We start from the raw sequence: 14,187 nt of genomic DNA on the forward strand, positions 1-14,187 counted from the left end.
GAGGTCGATTGCCTTTTCAATACCGATATCGCCGTGTTAGTTTTGGATCCGGAATCGGTGAGAAATGTTGGTTTGATAATCAACTTGCCACTGTTTTCATCGCTATGCAAGTTTGCACTGGTGCTTTGCACAAATTTGGTCTGAAGCGTCACCATCAACAAGAAACAACTTAACTTTATGTCGCTTTGCAGAAATGCAGGCGGGAAGAAAGGGGTAGCCATTCACCATTTTCAATACGGTCGTTGACGTTTACGACCATACTAGGTAATTATAACTTAGAATGTTATCCGGGTAATGCGCGCTTAACGGGGAGGGGAGGCGAGTAATTTAAAAGTCTTGTTTACTCAAGCAAGAAAAGACCTAAGGAAATGCTGATTTACAACGATTTTTCTTCTACCTCATAAAAACTTTCAGGAATGCAAAGATTGGCTACTCGAGCGTCCTGGGCTTCGCCCTCGCTGGTTGCGTAGTCACAGGGGCCATCACGTTCGCCAAGGATTTGCCTCCAGGAAGCATCTTCGAGCCAAATTACAGGTACACAGCCTGGTTGCACATGATCGAAATGCCTTCGCTGCCAGTACATATTTTTTGTCCTCTGGCAGAAGCCGCTTTGTTATTTTAATATTAGGAGCGCTTTTATTTTGTAGAAACATTGCACTTGTACTAGGTTAGGTTGACTATTTCTCGATCAACTGAGACAGAGTGAGTAAGGTATACACGATGAGAAAAATATATTTTGTGAAATTTTAGGCGTGCATGTCGACTACATTTCCACATAATCGCCGACGAGTTCTCGCGACCGAAAAAAAAAGAAAACAAGAATGCTGAATGCACTGTCTCAAGCACGTTGCTCCAAGCCTCATTCACCCTTTTTATCACATCGCGCGGTCGACTCCTGTAGCCAATATTTATGTGTACTTCAGGGCAAGCAGAACACAGGCCACAGATGTCGTCAAGCAGTCTGAAAGGCTTAGTATTAAAAACACATGTTCAAGTTCTTCGTACACCTGTCAACTTCTCGTTGATAAGAAACTTCAGAAAGCCTATTCGCGCGGTTCTATACTGTCTTCGTTATATGTATACATGCAATATACGAACTCCACTGAATCCTTCCAGCACGTTTCTCTTTCTTGCTGAAAGGTGCGGCCAGAACAAGTATTATAATGCTCAGTGACAACGGTTATTCTGTGAGTAACGCTTAGACGTCAATGAAATTAAATGCAAAAACAAAAGCTAGGCGACAAATGTCTGCGAGATGTGTACAAAGCCTACATAATTCACTGCCCTAGCGTTCGTGCAAAATCTAAAATGGCGTCCTTGCGGTCTACTGGATAACAAGTACGCGAAAGAATGCGAAATGCTGACCTCGTGTTTGAACCTAAATGCGGTAATTCGTACTCATAGCAAAGTTTTATGTAACCATTAGTAAACAAATGGTGCAATTCATTTTGCACAGGGCTTAGGTATTTATTTCTTTGAATTGCTTCTACAGGTAGCGGGATCAAAATATTTTACTTCCCCCTTCAGTTATTGATCAGTACGTAACGCAATCTGCTATTTCGCATTACTTTCCTGATGGCATCATAAATATTGTCAAATGCAAACCGCCAGCAATTTACAAGCACATACATGATTCCGCACCCGACATAACAAACATCATCACATCGACCTTCGTGAAGTGCGCAATTTTGATTGCCAGTTTTCCTTCGTTTCTTATGTTGCCTGTTTGAGATAAAGCTACATTTGTTATGTCCTATAAAGGGCTGTCCAGTAACCCACGAGTGGGAGTAGTAGCATGTATCTGTGTTTTACTACTTGTCCAAGGAGTTTACGTATATGTATAGCTCTGAATGATGCCATAATTTCATGCATTCGTGTTAAGAAAACGTCGTCGCATTACTTACCACTGAGCATGTAACGTGCGGTTTCATCCTGTACGATGTGTGCCCTCTTTTAGGGAAGTCGAGCGCCTCTCCACGTGGATATACCACAAGCCGTACACACATTTGGGATCATTTTGCGTTGGCCTCGGCCTGGGATGCCTCCTCAGTCAGTTCGACAAAAATCGGCTTTCCAAGGTACGCACGGACCACGTCCTTGTTTATTACATTGTTCTATTTCCCCGTTGCGTTTTTAAAATATTTTGAGTGCGACCAGCACTCGCTGTACCTGTGTTTACTTGTGTCCCGTTTCAATGCGATGCTAACATGCTCCACAATTATACCAGACCGTCACAGGGCGTTCGGGGCCCGTATTCCCAAACATGTCTCATACGACAGAATTGTTGGTAAAAGAAAATTTCAGCCAATCCATATTATGGAGTAGTTTGCTGTTACGTGTCTAAAAAGCATTGGCGAGTAAAAATATGGGTGAATACATGCCCTGAGCATCGTGAGGCAGCTTTACCGCCGTAGTTTCTATTGAAGTAAATGGGAAGGGGCAAACCATTGTTCGGCAACCGTTGCATCGGATTTGATGAGATGTCATTCATGCTCGGTGAGCTAGCTCATAGTCGCCTGCAAATAAATAGCCCGCAACTAAAAAGGCGACGCAAGAAAGACGGCGAGTGTTTTCGGAAGCAACGAAGTCTATTCGCCGAACATGCACACGAATGGTCTCCGTCAAATTTGCGTGCTTAAGTATAAGCAAGAGATGTGCGCGGATTTGACTAAGTCTATTTCTGCGAATGTGTTCCGGGGATAAATCCAATTCCGGGAAGCGCGCGCCAACGTTGACGCTTTCGTTGTTTTGTCCGTTTTAGTGTCCCCGCTATTCAGAGACAACGTTGATCAGGTATATTAGATTTACAGGAAAAAGCTAAAATTTACCGATTCTAGGTAGTGGATTTCTCTGGTCGTGGATCCTTTGCCTGAAAAAGAAAATTGCCAAAAGTAAAAAAGAATAAAGACTGGCATCATTAAATAATTACACCATCTCCCACTCAAAGGAACCATGAAGGGATGCGAAGCAGCATTGGGAGCACACACCAAGTTTCCGTTACGTTCACTCGGCGTTTCCGTTAGTGTGTGAGGTTTGTATTTAGTCTTTGTGTTATCATTACGTTGTGTTTGTGTGTTGCTTTCCGTTAGCGCCGAGTGAACGAGTGGCGCCGACGTTGACGTCACAACTCATCTGAACGGGAGCGAAGCGAGAATGACGGAAGCCCACCGAGCGCATGCGCTTGTATACACATGAAATGGGGGAGGGAGAGGAGAAGTGGGTTACAGGCTGTATTTGGCAGCGGCACGGTTGCATCACGTGGAAGGAGAGGCTGCGCCGCGGCTGCAGCGCGGGGTAGAAGAGAGAAGGCGACCGAACACATGCGTAAAGGAGGAGAGTGGGAGAGAGAGCAGGCGCATGCGCAGTGGAGCGCGGATGCCACCACCGACGATGGACACAGCCCCAAGCAAAAGCTGCTTCGCATCTAAAAAAAAGCAGGAGAAGAAAAGGAAGCAGAATTACGATACGCGAGTACCACATAGGCTGCACATTTTTGGGACATCTAGCGAACGAATTTTAACTGTCCTCTCAGCTGAATTAAGCAAATAATTTGTGCATACCGCTTTTGCGAAAGTCTAATAGTCAATGCGTCGTTTCACGTAAGCTGGAGAGTTCTTATCTACACTTTAGGCGATGTAATAGATGTATCGCATAGAAAATTATAATATGTATATTTTCCAGAGAATTACGACGTTCTAAACACTTCGCACAATTTTTCCTGTAAAAGCGCTCGAGGCGTAAAAATCCTTTCTTCATCCCCGTCGCATTAGCATTGTGTTTTCCTGATATGCACGTTTCTGTAATTTTAAAACTGCCGGAAACATTTTCAATGAAATCGTTGGGCTGAGTCAAAATCTTGCTTCATGCAATTGCTACCAGGAGTCGCATTCTTAGAAAGGCAGCTCGTTTTCTCAAAATTATGTTCGCGTTGTCTATTAAGGGCCCTTGTACGGGCTGCTTGCTTCTTTAACAGATAATTTAAGGCTGGCCCCGAGCTTATAGCTTCTCAGTTCTCCGTGACCATACATTAGCAACATTATAGCCGAAATGCCGCACGAAATACATATGTAAGTAATTTACGTCTTCCGGTTAAATTTTTGTCGGAATCTTTATTTCTCGGATGTCTGAATCCTGGCACGAATAGACCCACTCTGACGTTAATGAATTGCCGTCCGCCAGTGCAGCCCTCTGAGTGCACTATATGCCCAACCGCTCGCGTACTGCCATGTCTGTATGCGCGTTAAGGTATCTCCTGTTGTGTCAGTGATTTCTAAGTCAACAAACCCTAAGCGTGACTGCTGTGACGTCTAACTTCACGAACGAATGTAGGGTCAATCTAGTCTGTCAGTATTAGTCGTCGGCTGGGTAACAAACAAATTCGTGGAACGTGCACTAACTTCGTCGTTTATCTTTAGACGCGAATTGCGAAACAACTGAAAGAAGAAGCCCGTGGGACACTCGTTTTGCTACACGCTCCTATAAGGACTCTCAATAACGCTATGTCAGCAGGAAGCCCGTCTTGCGCTGCTAATGCCGCCGGCTTCTAATCGGATAAAGAGTGCAACGTCCCCCAACCAAGCCCGGCCTTCCATTCTCAGGAAACCCGTTACTCAGCGCACGCCGAAGTATTGGGGCAAGCGGCACGCGCCGTACGTTTCACTGCTGCACGTATTTAGCAAAACCAGAGCCCGAACTACACCTTATTGAAAGAGATAACTGACTAACCGAAGTTTCAAACTGCCAAACTCCGAGGTTGCTAGGGGGTGCCTCGGTCGGCACTCAATGTCAGATAAACCACGACTCGCTTAATAGAGTTTTTTGGCGCTCTGAGGCAGCAAGCACTGGTTTAAAAGGCCACATATCACGCTCTGTTTTATTTAAGTTCTTGTGCGTGGAAACTTCGCGCCTTCATCGAGGGAGAAAAAAAGACCGAAAGAACTAGAACGACTTCGGTGCTGTCCTTGCAGTTGGCGTACGCCATGGGTTGGGTTGCAAGCCTGACGACGACCAGCGTGCTCTTCCACTGCGGCTTCGGCTGGAGTCTTGAACGAGCCAGTCCAGCGGGAGCGTCATTGTACGCGGCGTTGCACCGGACCCTGTGGGCGCTGGCCGTCGCCTGGGTCCTCTACGCCTGCTGCACGCTGCACGCCCGTCAGTGCAGCTGTTACCATGCATCGATGCTTTTTTTTTTCATTAACATAGCTCCACATGCCGCCTGATTTTATTGCAATCGGGAAACTTATTTCGCTGCATTTGTTCAGCAAGGAAAGAATTTAGCAAATGCAGCTGAACTTCAACAAGTGGTGGTTACTTTCTATTTCATGGTAGTCTTCAAACAAAAATAATAATAATATAAAATAAAATATATACATAAATGAAAATGAAGCCAGATATGGCTTCTTGTAAACAGTTAGAGAGTCTGAATTTGATTCTCTTGCTGCGTTCCTCTTCCTAGCGATGGTCAGCAAATTACAGGCTTTTTTATTTTTATTAGCAATACCTGCAGTGTGAAATGTCTGGTTTTAAGGATTCAACGTGCCACATAGGTTCATATGTATTAAAATTCTATCCCATAAGAATAGAGTTTTAGGCCTAATTATAAAACCCTCGGATGCGCGTGAAAAACAAATACTGGCACAACATATCTATCTATGCATCCCAAGCTCAAATGTTGTGTTTTTAAAACCCTAAAAAACTAAGACAATACGTGACTTAGCAGAAATCCACTAATCTTCCTGCTTATTAGCCGCAAAATATTGGCAGTTCTGCCACTGAAAGGGCCAGCTATTCAAAAACTTTGGCGAGAGAAAGCGTCAATAAAAGAAAAAGATAATACAATTACAAACCACTGCCTACACAAGCCTATAGAGGGAAAAAAGGCAAAAAATATAGAAGCAAGTCTATGGATTCCTGCGGAAAATAAAACTTCGTTTAAACGCATATAAACTACTGTCCACAGACAATCATGCAAGTTACGGATTAATATCTTAAGGGCGAATAGGTGGTTGTTTAAAGTGGAGGGAGGAGGAACGTAAGGAGGATCTGATCACGTTTCGACATATCGTCGCCTTGCAGTTAAAGAGAGTGCATTTCGACAGTTATTCCATCTCACTGTTTCTACGTTAAATGGCCAAGGCCAAAAGAAAACAACTTAATAAGCAGTTTTATTGCATACTAAGTTGAAGAAAAATAAGTTTACACTTCATTAATTAACGAATACGACCACAAGCATTCATCTTAACATACTGCATGACCTAGGAAAATAAGTTGGCTATGTAGTCACCTTGGCACTTTTTACGATAGTCGAAATATAAGGCACATTAAAAAAATCTGCAGATTATCCTTTTTTGAAGTGCCACAGTGCTATTAAATATCCATTTTTTTTTAGGTTGCCAGCGTGAATGTCGGTACAGCCTTAACAGCTCGTACCTGTATACGGAGGTACTTATAGTATAGTCGTTACACTATTTCGCAGGCTTGTTGAACGAGTGGCTTTCATGGGGGCCCCTGAAAGTGGTCGGCCGGCTGAGCTACTGCATGCTCTTGGTGCATCCGCTGGTCATCGTGTCACAAAAATCGCAGAACCGGCACATCACTTTCTTCTCGCACTTCGACATGGTACGTACTGCCCTGCCTGGAATAGAGACATGATTTGTAGCCGCAATGTGTCGCCCTCTGTCGGTAAGCTCCATGAGCGTAGGCAACAACGCGAAGTACTTCATGAAGTAAGAACCGAAGTTTCCGTTTTATTCGCAGATGCACCTCTTTTTCGGCCACTACGCCGTCACCTTAGTGCTGTCATTCTTGGTGCACCTGGGCGTCGAGGAACCTTTCGCTCAGTTAGGCGAGCTCCTCGGCTCGTGCGAGGTCACGTGCCCGCCCAGGCTGAAGCAGCTGACGCAGAACCTCTACGCCGGCGTGGCCACCCAGCTGCGTCGCCGCGAGAGGCAGCAGCAGCAACAGCAGCAGCAACAACAGCAGGCTGTGTCAAACAGGAAAGAGCCATCTGAAGGCGCTAAGAAGGCCCAGCAGCCATCACAGCAGCAGCAGCTGGACAACCACCACACCGAAATCGCCATCGACGTGGACGTCGGCAGGCAGCTGGAGAACGGTACCGAAGTGGCCGTGATCAAGGAGAATGGCAGAGACACGTCCCACGTCGTGAGGGACGGTCACAGGGATTCTGCTGGCAGCCCGGAGGCCGCCGTGTGAGACAGCTGGTGCTCTCACGTTGCTGAAGGAGATGGCCGTCCTTCTTATGGACTGTGAACGAGCTTGAATGGCGTTTGCAGAGGCGACTCATGCTACTGTCAGTGACATGACACACGCTTTGCAGGGGCGATGACTTGGGGGAACTGAGCGTCTTAATCAGACTCGGTACTCTGTAAAGCGTCTCTGGCATTCTTTGTTCTGTGTTCCGCGTCGCATGCTGCAGTGCGCTGTGCGACTGGAAAAAATATTCCGAGTACTTGATAGATCTGACATCGTATGAGTTTCAGCAAATACAGCAGTCCTAGTAGTTTAAGCCATAGGCACATGAAGCTAGAAGAACGAAGACGGTAAATTCTCGATGCAGCCTGAAATTTTCCGCAATTTAATTCACTTCCAGATTCATGTGGTCGTTGAAAGGTGGACGCAGGCAAAGTAATAGAGACAGCCTCCGCAGTTATCAGGTCGTAATGTGCAATGCGCTTACTAAATTTTTAACTCAATAAAACCCCTGCAATACTTGCGTTCTCACGCATGTGTCGTCAGACCGTTAACGTTTATCCTTTGTCATAAATAAGGCGAGTGGTACACACATAGCCCATCATACTTTTAAAACTCTGTGACTAATTGGAAGAACCATTAAGACACTTCGCTGCTTCGAAAGTTTTAATTTTTCCGGTGTCAGCTCCTTAACTGTCGCAATTATTCCCGCGTGTTGACAGGAAATGTTCACCCCTCACTTGACCGTCTATCGAAGTGCCGCTCATTTTCCCCTCATTATTGCTCACTACATCGAGATAAACAAATCAAGCGGAGGTATGAAGCAAGCAGGGAATAGTAATTTCGTACTTTGTGTTTTTGCAAGCTTGTTTGACGTGTTATTCCTACCTACACGGTGTCCTTTTTGGCATTTGCTTATCGCGATCGTACTCAGTGTAGTGCATTTCGGAACAACGAAACGTGAATGTGGAAGTTGCGACAGCGTTACAATGCATCTATTTCACATTGAAATATTCCTTACAGGTTCAGCGTTGTCTCAGTCTGATGAAAAAGCCCACGGGCCCTTGTGGATAGCCGTGAATCTAACTCAGGATGACCGTACGAAAGTGCGAGGTTTACATCTACGCACGGATACGCAGATATCATAGCTGTCTGGATATTGTTGGAAGATAGTGTTTCAACTCTTCTACAGGCTCTACTGCGACGTATACGATACGCGTAAGCAACAAAAGAAACTTGTGATACGCTTTGGTTTAAGAACGCATATATTTTTCCTTGTTATAACGCTTTCCGAACATACGATACAAAATGTGCCCCACTTAATTTTTTTTTGTAATTTAACGATTTGTTAAATAATTAACACACGTTAACTTCAGTGCAGCAAGAGCATTATTTAATGTTAAATGCCATTGTTACATTTCGTTCTTTCTACAGTATCTTTGCATAACGAGTGCGTTGAATGGATGATGATATCGTCACTGTATTCATCAGCTATTGAGAACTATGCATGTTTAACACGCAATCTCAACTTACTCAACGTTTCTTTCTTTTTTTTTATTACGCCCTCTTGCTTGACCGCTACCTACACAAGTGTGAAGTGCGCTGAAGGTTGTGATACGGCAGGACGTTCTTTATTTGCTATCTGCGCGTAATAGTCGCGGAAAAGTAGTTTCCACGCTAAGTAGTTTTGAGACCAAGGGCGGTACTGCGTGCAAGATCACAGAAGCGCTCGCCTTAGATGTATCCGAAGCCCTTCATTGGAAGAAGCGGTGCTCACAAGACTGGCGACACATATGAGGGTTAATCTGCTTGTCTGTAAAAGAATATTCGTGAAGATTTCCGTGAGCGACTGTTTAATTACAAACAACGACTGCGCATAAGGCAAACGCAGGATAAACAAAGGCCGGCATAACGCGCCGATTCCCATATTTCGACCATATTTCGCTCGCTACCTGCAGCGCTGATTAACCGATCCCGATGGTGACGGAAGTAAACCGTCACCTTGCTTCGCATCCCCAATGACTAAATGTGAATATATGGGATAAACATAGAACCGAATCGAAATAAAAGTGTCGAAGTAATTTACTTCTAAACAGCAATTTCAAAAGAATTATTATGGACGTCAATCTCATGTCGAAGACTAAATAGTGTTACGCGCTACGAACAAGCGAGTTTTCAAAATTATTTGCGATAAGTAAATAAAGAATAAACGTCGTTGTTATTTGGGGAACTTTCTTATCGATCTGCAGGGTCCCCCGCCCCTTTCTCTCTCTTCCTCTTTTTTTTTTTTTTGTGGCACAGTTTATTGCCTCTTCATTTGCCGTTTCTTGTGGAGGTGTCGTGATGTAGTACATCCTAATGCCAACCATGCAATGATGCTGTTTACGTGGGCTTACTGCATATAACATGTGCTCGATTTCATGACAAACTTGTGTCATGGGAATACCTTACTTAGCTTACTCATTTGTCTCATCTTTCTCTTTTGGCTGCCGGGGAACTAAGCTCTTTGCTTTCTTGAGCCTAATCACAGCCAAGCATAGCAAAACCGCTTATAGGTTTCACATCGAAGTTGTATGATAGTGTACATAGCTTTTTATGGAGCTTATATCTTCATCATTCTGGAAACAATCTGTAAATAAAAGTGTTTGTCTGAAACGTATTTTTCCTCGTGGTTTATTTGCTCGTAATTAATGGTTCCAGTTGAAGCTGACTAAAGATAATCGCCGGCTTTTATAAAGCTGCCGACCACGGAAGCCGCGCTGGACTGCCCGGCACAATATATATGGTTTGGTGTTGAGGTTCGGTGTTCTCAAGTTTCAAATTGCATGCGCAATTAGCGTAAGCAGGTTATTAGTGCTATTGGGGTTTTACTTGCAAGCTACCTTCGTCATTATGGATGACAAGCTTTTTGTCCAGAAGAATGGTGTATGCATTGGCTTTTGGGTTGTTCCTATCTTAGAGGGGTACTAACACAAAAATTCAAAGTTGTCATTTTTTTTTTCTTCGTCAAATGGAAGGCCAGGCCCTCAAGAGCTAAGAAAATGTCCTGGTAAGCGTGAGTGAAACCTGAAAAAGTAATCACAGTATGTTTTTAAAAGCTAGTTGCAGTTTATACTGTACCCTGACGTCACCACATGGTATGAGCTTCTCGTCACGTGCTCGCGCAAGATATCGTGACGTTTCCGCGGCTGCTCCGGTCCGTGGCTCCGTTGGTGGCGCACAAGCAGCGATTTTGAATGATTTTGGTTACGCACAAGCGGCCGTTTTGAATGTTTTGGCACTCGACGTCATCACAACCAGCCATACATTGGCGCGTGAAGTCACCAGAATGGACACTGTATAGCCTGACGTCACGATAGCGCGGATGTCAGTAAATGCTCCACGCAAAAATAAACTTTAATGCCAAAATAAAATATCGTAGCATTCACTGAGCTCGACACTTGTTCAGACCCGTCTCCGTATATAGAAGATTTGCATGGCAGAGTAAATTCACCTTCGAAATTTGGTGTCAGTACGCCTTTAAGGGACACATTGCTTGCTTATCTTGACCATGACCTCTTAGCTAAGCTCAGCCAGACGGGCACTGTCAAATTGATTAGATGTGTAGGTAGGGCTTCGTGTTTTCGGATAAATCCCAAAAGATTCGATAAACACTCGTCGGTAATATTTTTGACAATTCGGATTTATTTATCCCATATTTATTTATTTATCTCCTAAACTCCGATTTTAAAAGGGAATTTTCAACGTTCAAAGGGTATTTTCAAAGCTGAGAATCATCAATCGAAAGGAGCGCACCTCCATCAGTGGCAGCAACATCGTAAACTATGCTTGCGTCTATTGCGACAAGCTGTAAGGTTGTAACACGAACAAACGCAGGTGTTTTGTATTCAAGTATTTGTGCTTGTATTTATATGTGTTTGTGCGTTCAAACCTTACAGACAGCTAAAATACACTTACTGTGTATTTTATATAATTTCACGACATAATTTCATCTAAGAATTCAGAGTATTGAGAATAATAATAATAACAATCAATCAATCAATCAATCAATCAATCAATCAATCAATCAATCAATCAATCAATCAATCAATCAATCAATCAATCAATCAATTATTTAACGTGCCCAGGAACAACCGTAAGGTCTTTGTGCTGGCGCACGCAAAAGAAAAAACAATAAAAATAAACAATACAATACAGACAGTTTTCAGAAATAAAAAGAGCAAAAACACGCAGACAAAGAGAAATGAACAAAAAAGTGGAGGAGTAAAATAAGACAACACGAGAAATATTGACGGGGAATAAAAAATTAGATTGCCTATATACAACTATGTGGAAAGACTGAGAAGGGAAGACTTTGTACATTGTGCCACACTATGTCAAAACAGTGCAAAGCTCGGATAAAAACAATGATTGTGGGCTATGGAAAACGTCAAGATCAAGAAAATTAACATTATAGAGACTTTGTATTCTGTGAACGGTAGAGTGTTGGAAGAAGCAGGCGGGTACATGAAACGGTCTGTTCTCTCTGGTTAACTTACGCGGAATTCGAAAATTGACACAATTGAGAAGTACAGGGCAGGATATGATACCGTGGACTAGCTTGTAAAGAAATAAGAGATCAGAGCGATTTCGTCGGCAGTGAAGTGATGGCAGTGATAATAATTCAGCAGTATTTGAACGAGATCCAGAGTCATTTTTAGCAAAGCGATGGTTATATATGCTGAGGAATTTTTTCTGGACTCGTTCAATGGTGTTACCGCTGGATTGAGCAATGTCATTCCATATCACGGACGCATACTCAAGTTGCGGAAGACATATTGCCGTGTACAATTTGTGTAGGGCCATGGGAGACCTGAATTCTCGAGATATTCTACAAACACATCCGAGAGAACGAAAGCCCCGCATAGCAGCACGCTTAACGTGAGAAGAAAAGTTTAACGCGCTGTCAACAACAACACCAAGATCACTGATTTCATAAACCTTGCATAACGGCACAGAATTGACAGAGTATTAAAATGACACGCCAGATGTTTTGCGAGTGATAGACATGAATTTTGTCTTCGAGGTATTCAGAGAAAGGTTATTACCGTTGCACCATTCGGAAAAAGAGCGCAAGTCTGACTGCAGCAAGCGACAGTCGTTAACTGAATGAATTTCCTTAAAAATCTTGATGTCATCGGCATACAATAGGAAAGAAGAATTACGAATGGCAAAAGAAACATCATTAACGTAAATTAAAAATAGGAGTGGGCCTAATACCGACCCTTGAGGGACCCCACTAGTCACTTTATACAAAGAAGACGTTTGGCCATTTACGGCTACATAACAATATCTATTGAGCAGATAGCTCTGCAGGAGATTCACAACTGACAAGTCAACATCAAAGTGCGCAAGTTTAACCATAATCAGTGTGTGGCTGACTACGTCAATAGCCTTGCTCAGGTCACAGTAAATTACGTCAACCTGTCCTCTCTGAGAAATAGGTGTGGCGATCTGCGTCATGAAACTAGCAAGATTTGTGGTAGTTGAGCGGCCAGCGAGAAAACCATGTTGATTAGGAATCAATGAGTTTTTCACACTAAAAGACAATATGTCGTGAAGAGCCAGCTCGAAGATCTTTGATGTGGCACATAGTAGAGAAATTGGGCGATAATTAGAAGCATCTGTTTTAGAGCCCGACTTAAATACTGGAAAAACGCGAGCAGTTTTCCACATGCTTGGAAATGTGGAAGTGTCCAGGCAGTTATTAAATATCGTAGTCAGTACTGGGACAAATATACTACCATAAGCTTTTAGTATGGCGGAGGGGATGCCATCTGGCCCACATGATAAGGATGGTTTTAAGCGCTTAATGCATTCGCAGATAAGATTTTCATCCAGCGATAAAGCACTGTATGAGCTAACAGCCTTGGGCTGTTGTCTGATATCAGTGCTAGAGTCTGAGGCCTTATAAACGGATGAGAAATGCGTGGCAAAACAGTCAGCGACGGCATGCACTTCTACCCCATTTGAGCCCAGTAGTCTGAAGGACTCTCCGCTTTTGCTGGACCGTTTACGTACATACTTCCAAAACTCAGCCGGCCTGTCAGAGGCGCTTTTTTCTAAGAATTCAATATACGAACTATGATCCCGTTTATATAGGCGTTTAGAGAGAGTTCGAAAGAAGCTGAACTCTTCCTTCCACTCGCTGGATGGAGAACATTTAGATTTCCTGTGTGCGTGATCTTTATGCTTCAGTGCACTGATAAGTTCAGATGAGAACCAGTGGGGATATTTACGTCGTTTAGGTTATATTGGGGAATAAAATTACGCATGCTGCTCAGTACAAGCTCCGTAAACCGATCAACCTGCTCATCAACATTTGGTTTGTCAGTAACCTGTGACCACTCAACGGTAGACAAGTGATGATAGAGGCCCGTGTAATCACCTCGCTTGAAGGCAAATCTCGGAGATTTGTTTACGTAACTGCTGAAGCTCGTTGTTTCGGCTGATGCGGATAATCTTACGTTAAGTGGTGGGTGGAATTTGTCCGGAGATGTCGGAGCGGGAAACTTCAAGGGGTTGATCGTTTGACACACACAGGTCTAAGACGTTGCCACATGAATTGACGACTGAGTTATGTTGCAGTAGGGAATTAAACGCCAGAAAGTCCAAGAGCAGGCTGCACTTTTTCTCTATGAAATGATTGTAATGAGAAAAAGTAAGCGTGCTCCAGTCAATTCCAGGTGCATTGAAATCCCCAAGAACAATAATTCTGTGCCCACTATGAGAAGATACCACAAGTTCAATGGAAGACATGACACAATGAATAATAATAATAATAATAATAATAATAATAATAATAATAATAATAATAATAATAATAATAATAATAATAATAATAATAATAATAATAATAGTAATAATAATAATAGTAATAATAAAGTCCTTTATTCTTCATCAAGATGATGAGGGAGGCTGGGAGAAATAGCTGAGAAG

General features: G+C 43.2%; 1 protein-coding gene across 1 annotated transcript in view; it reads left to right on the forward strand.

Moving 5' to 3' along the window:
• The window catches only part of LOC119399572 (O-acyltransferase like protein), a 40,662-nt gene extending 33,435 nt beyond the window's left edge, over positions 1–7,227 (forward strand). Inside the window, exons 11-15 of the mRNA XM_049416945.1 lie at positions 415–534; positions 1,958–2,078; positions 4,968–5,151; positions 6,476–6,618; positions 6,757–7,227. Coding sequence (XP_049272902.1) covers positions 415–534; positions 1,958–2,078; positions 4,968–5,151; positions 6,476–6,618; positions 6,757–7,212 — 1,024 coding nt within the window. The 3' untranslated portion in view covers positions 7,213–7,227. The remainder of the gene's footprint in view (positions 1–414; positions 535–1,957; positions 2,079–4,967; positions 5,152–6,475; positions 6,619–6,756) is intronic.
• The last annotated feature ends 6,960 nt before the right edge of the window (positions 7,228–14,187 follow it).

The sequence above is a fragment of the Rhipicephalus sanguineus genome, chromosome 1 (genome assembly GCF_013339695.2).
Source record: "Rhipicephalus sanguineus isolate Rsan-2018 chromosome 1, BIME_Rsan_1.4, whole genome shotgun sequence".
NCBI classification, from domain to species: Eukaryota; Metazoa; Arthropoda; class Arachnida; order Ixodida; family Ixodidae; genus Rhipicephalus; species Rhipicephalus sanguineus.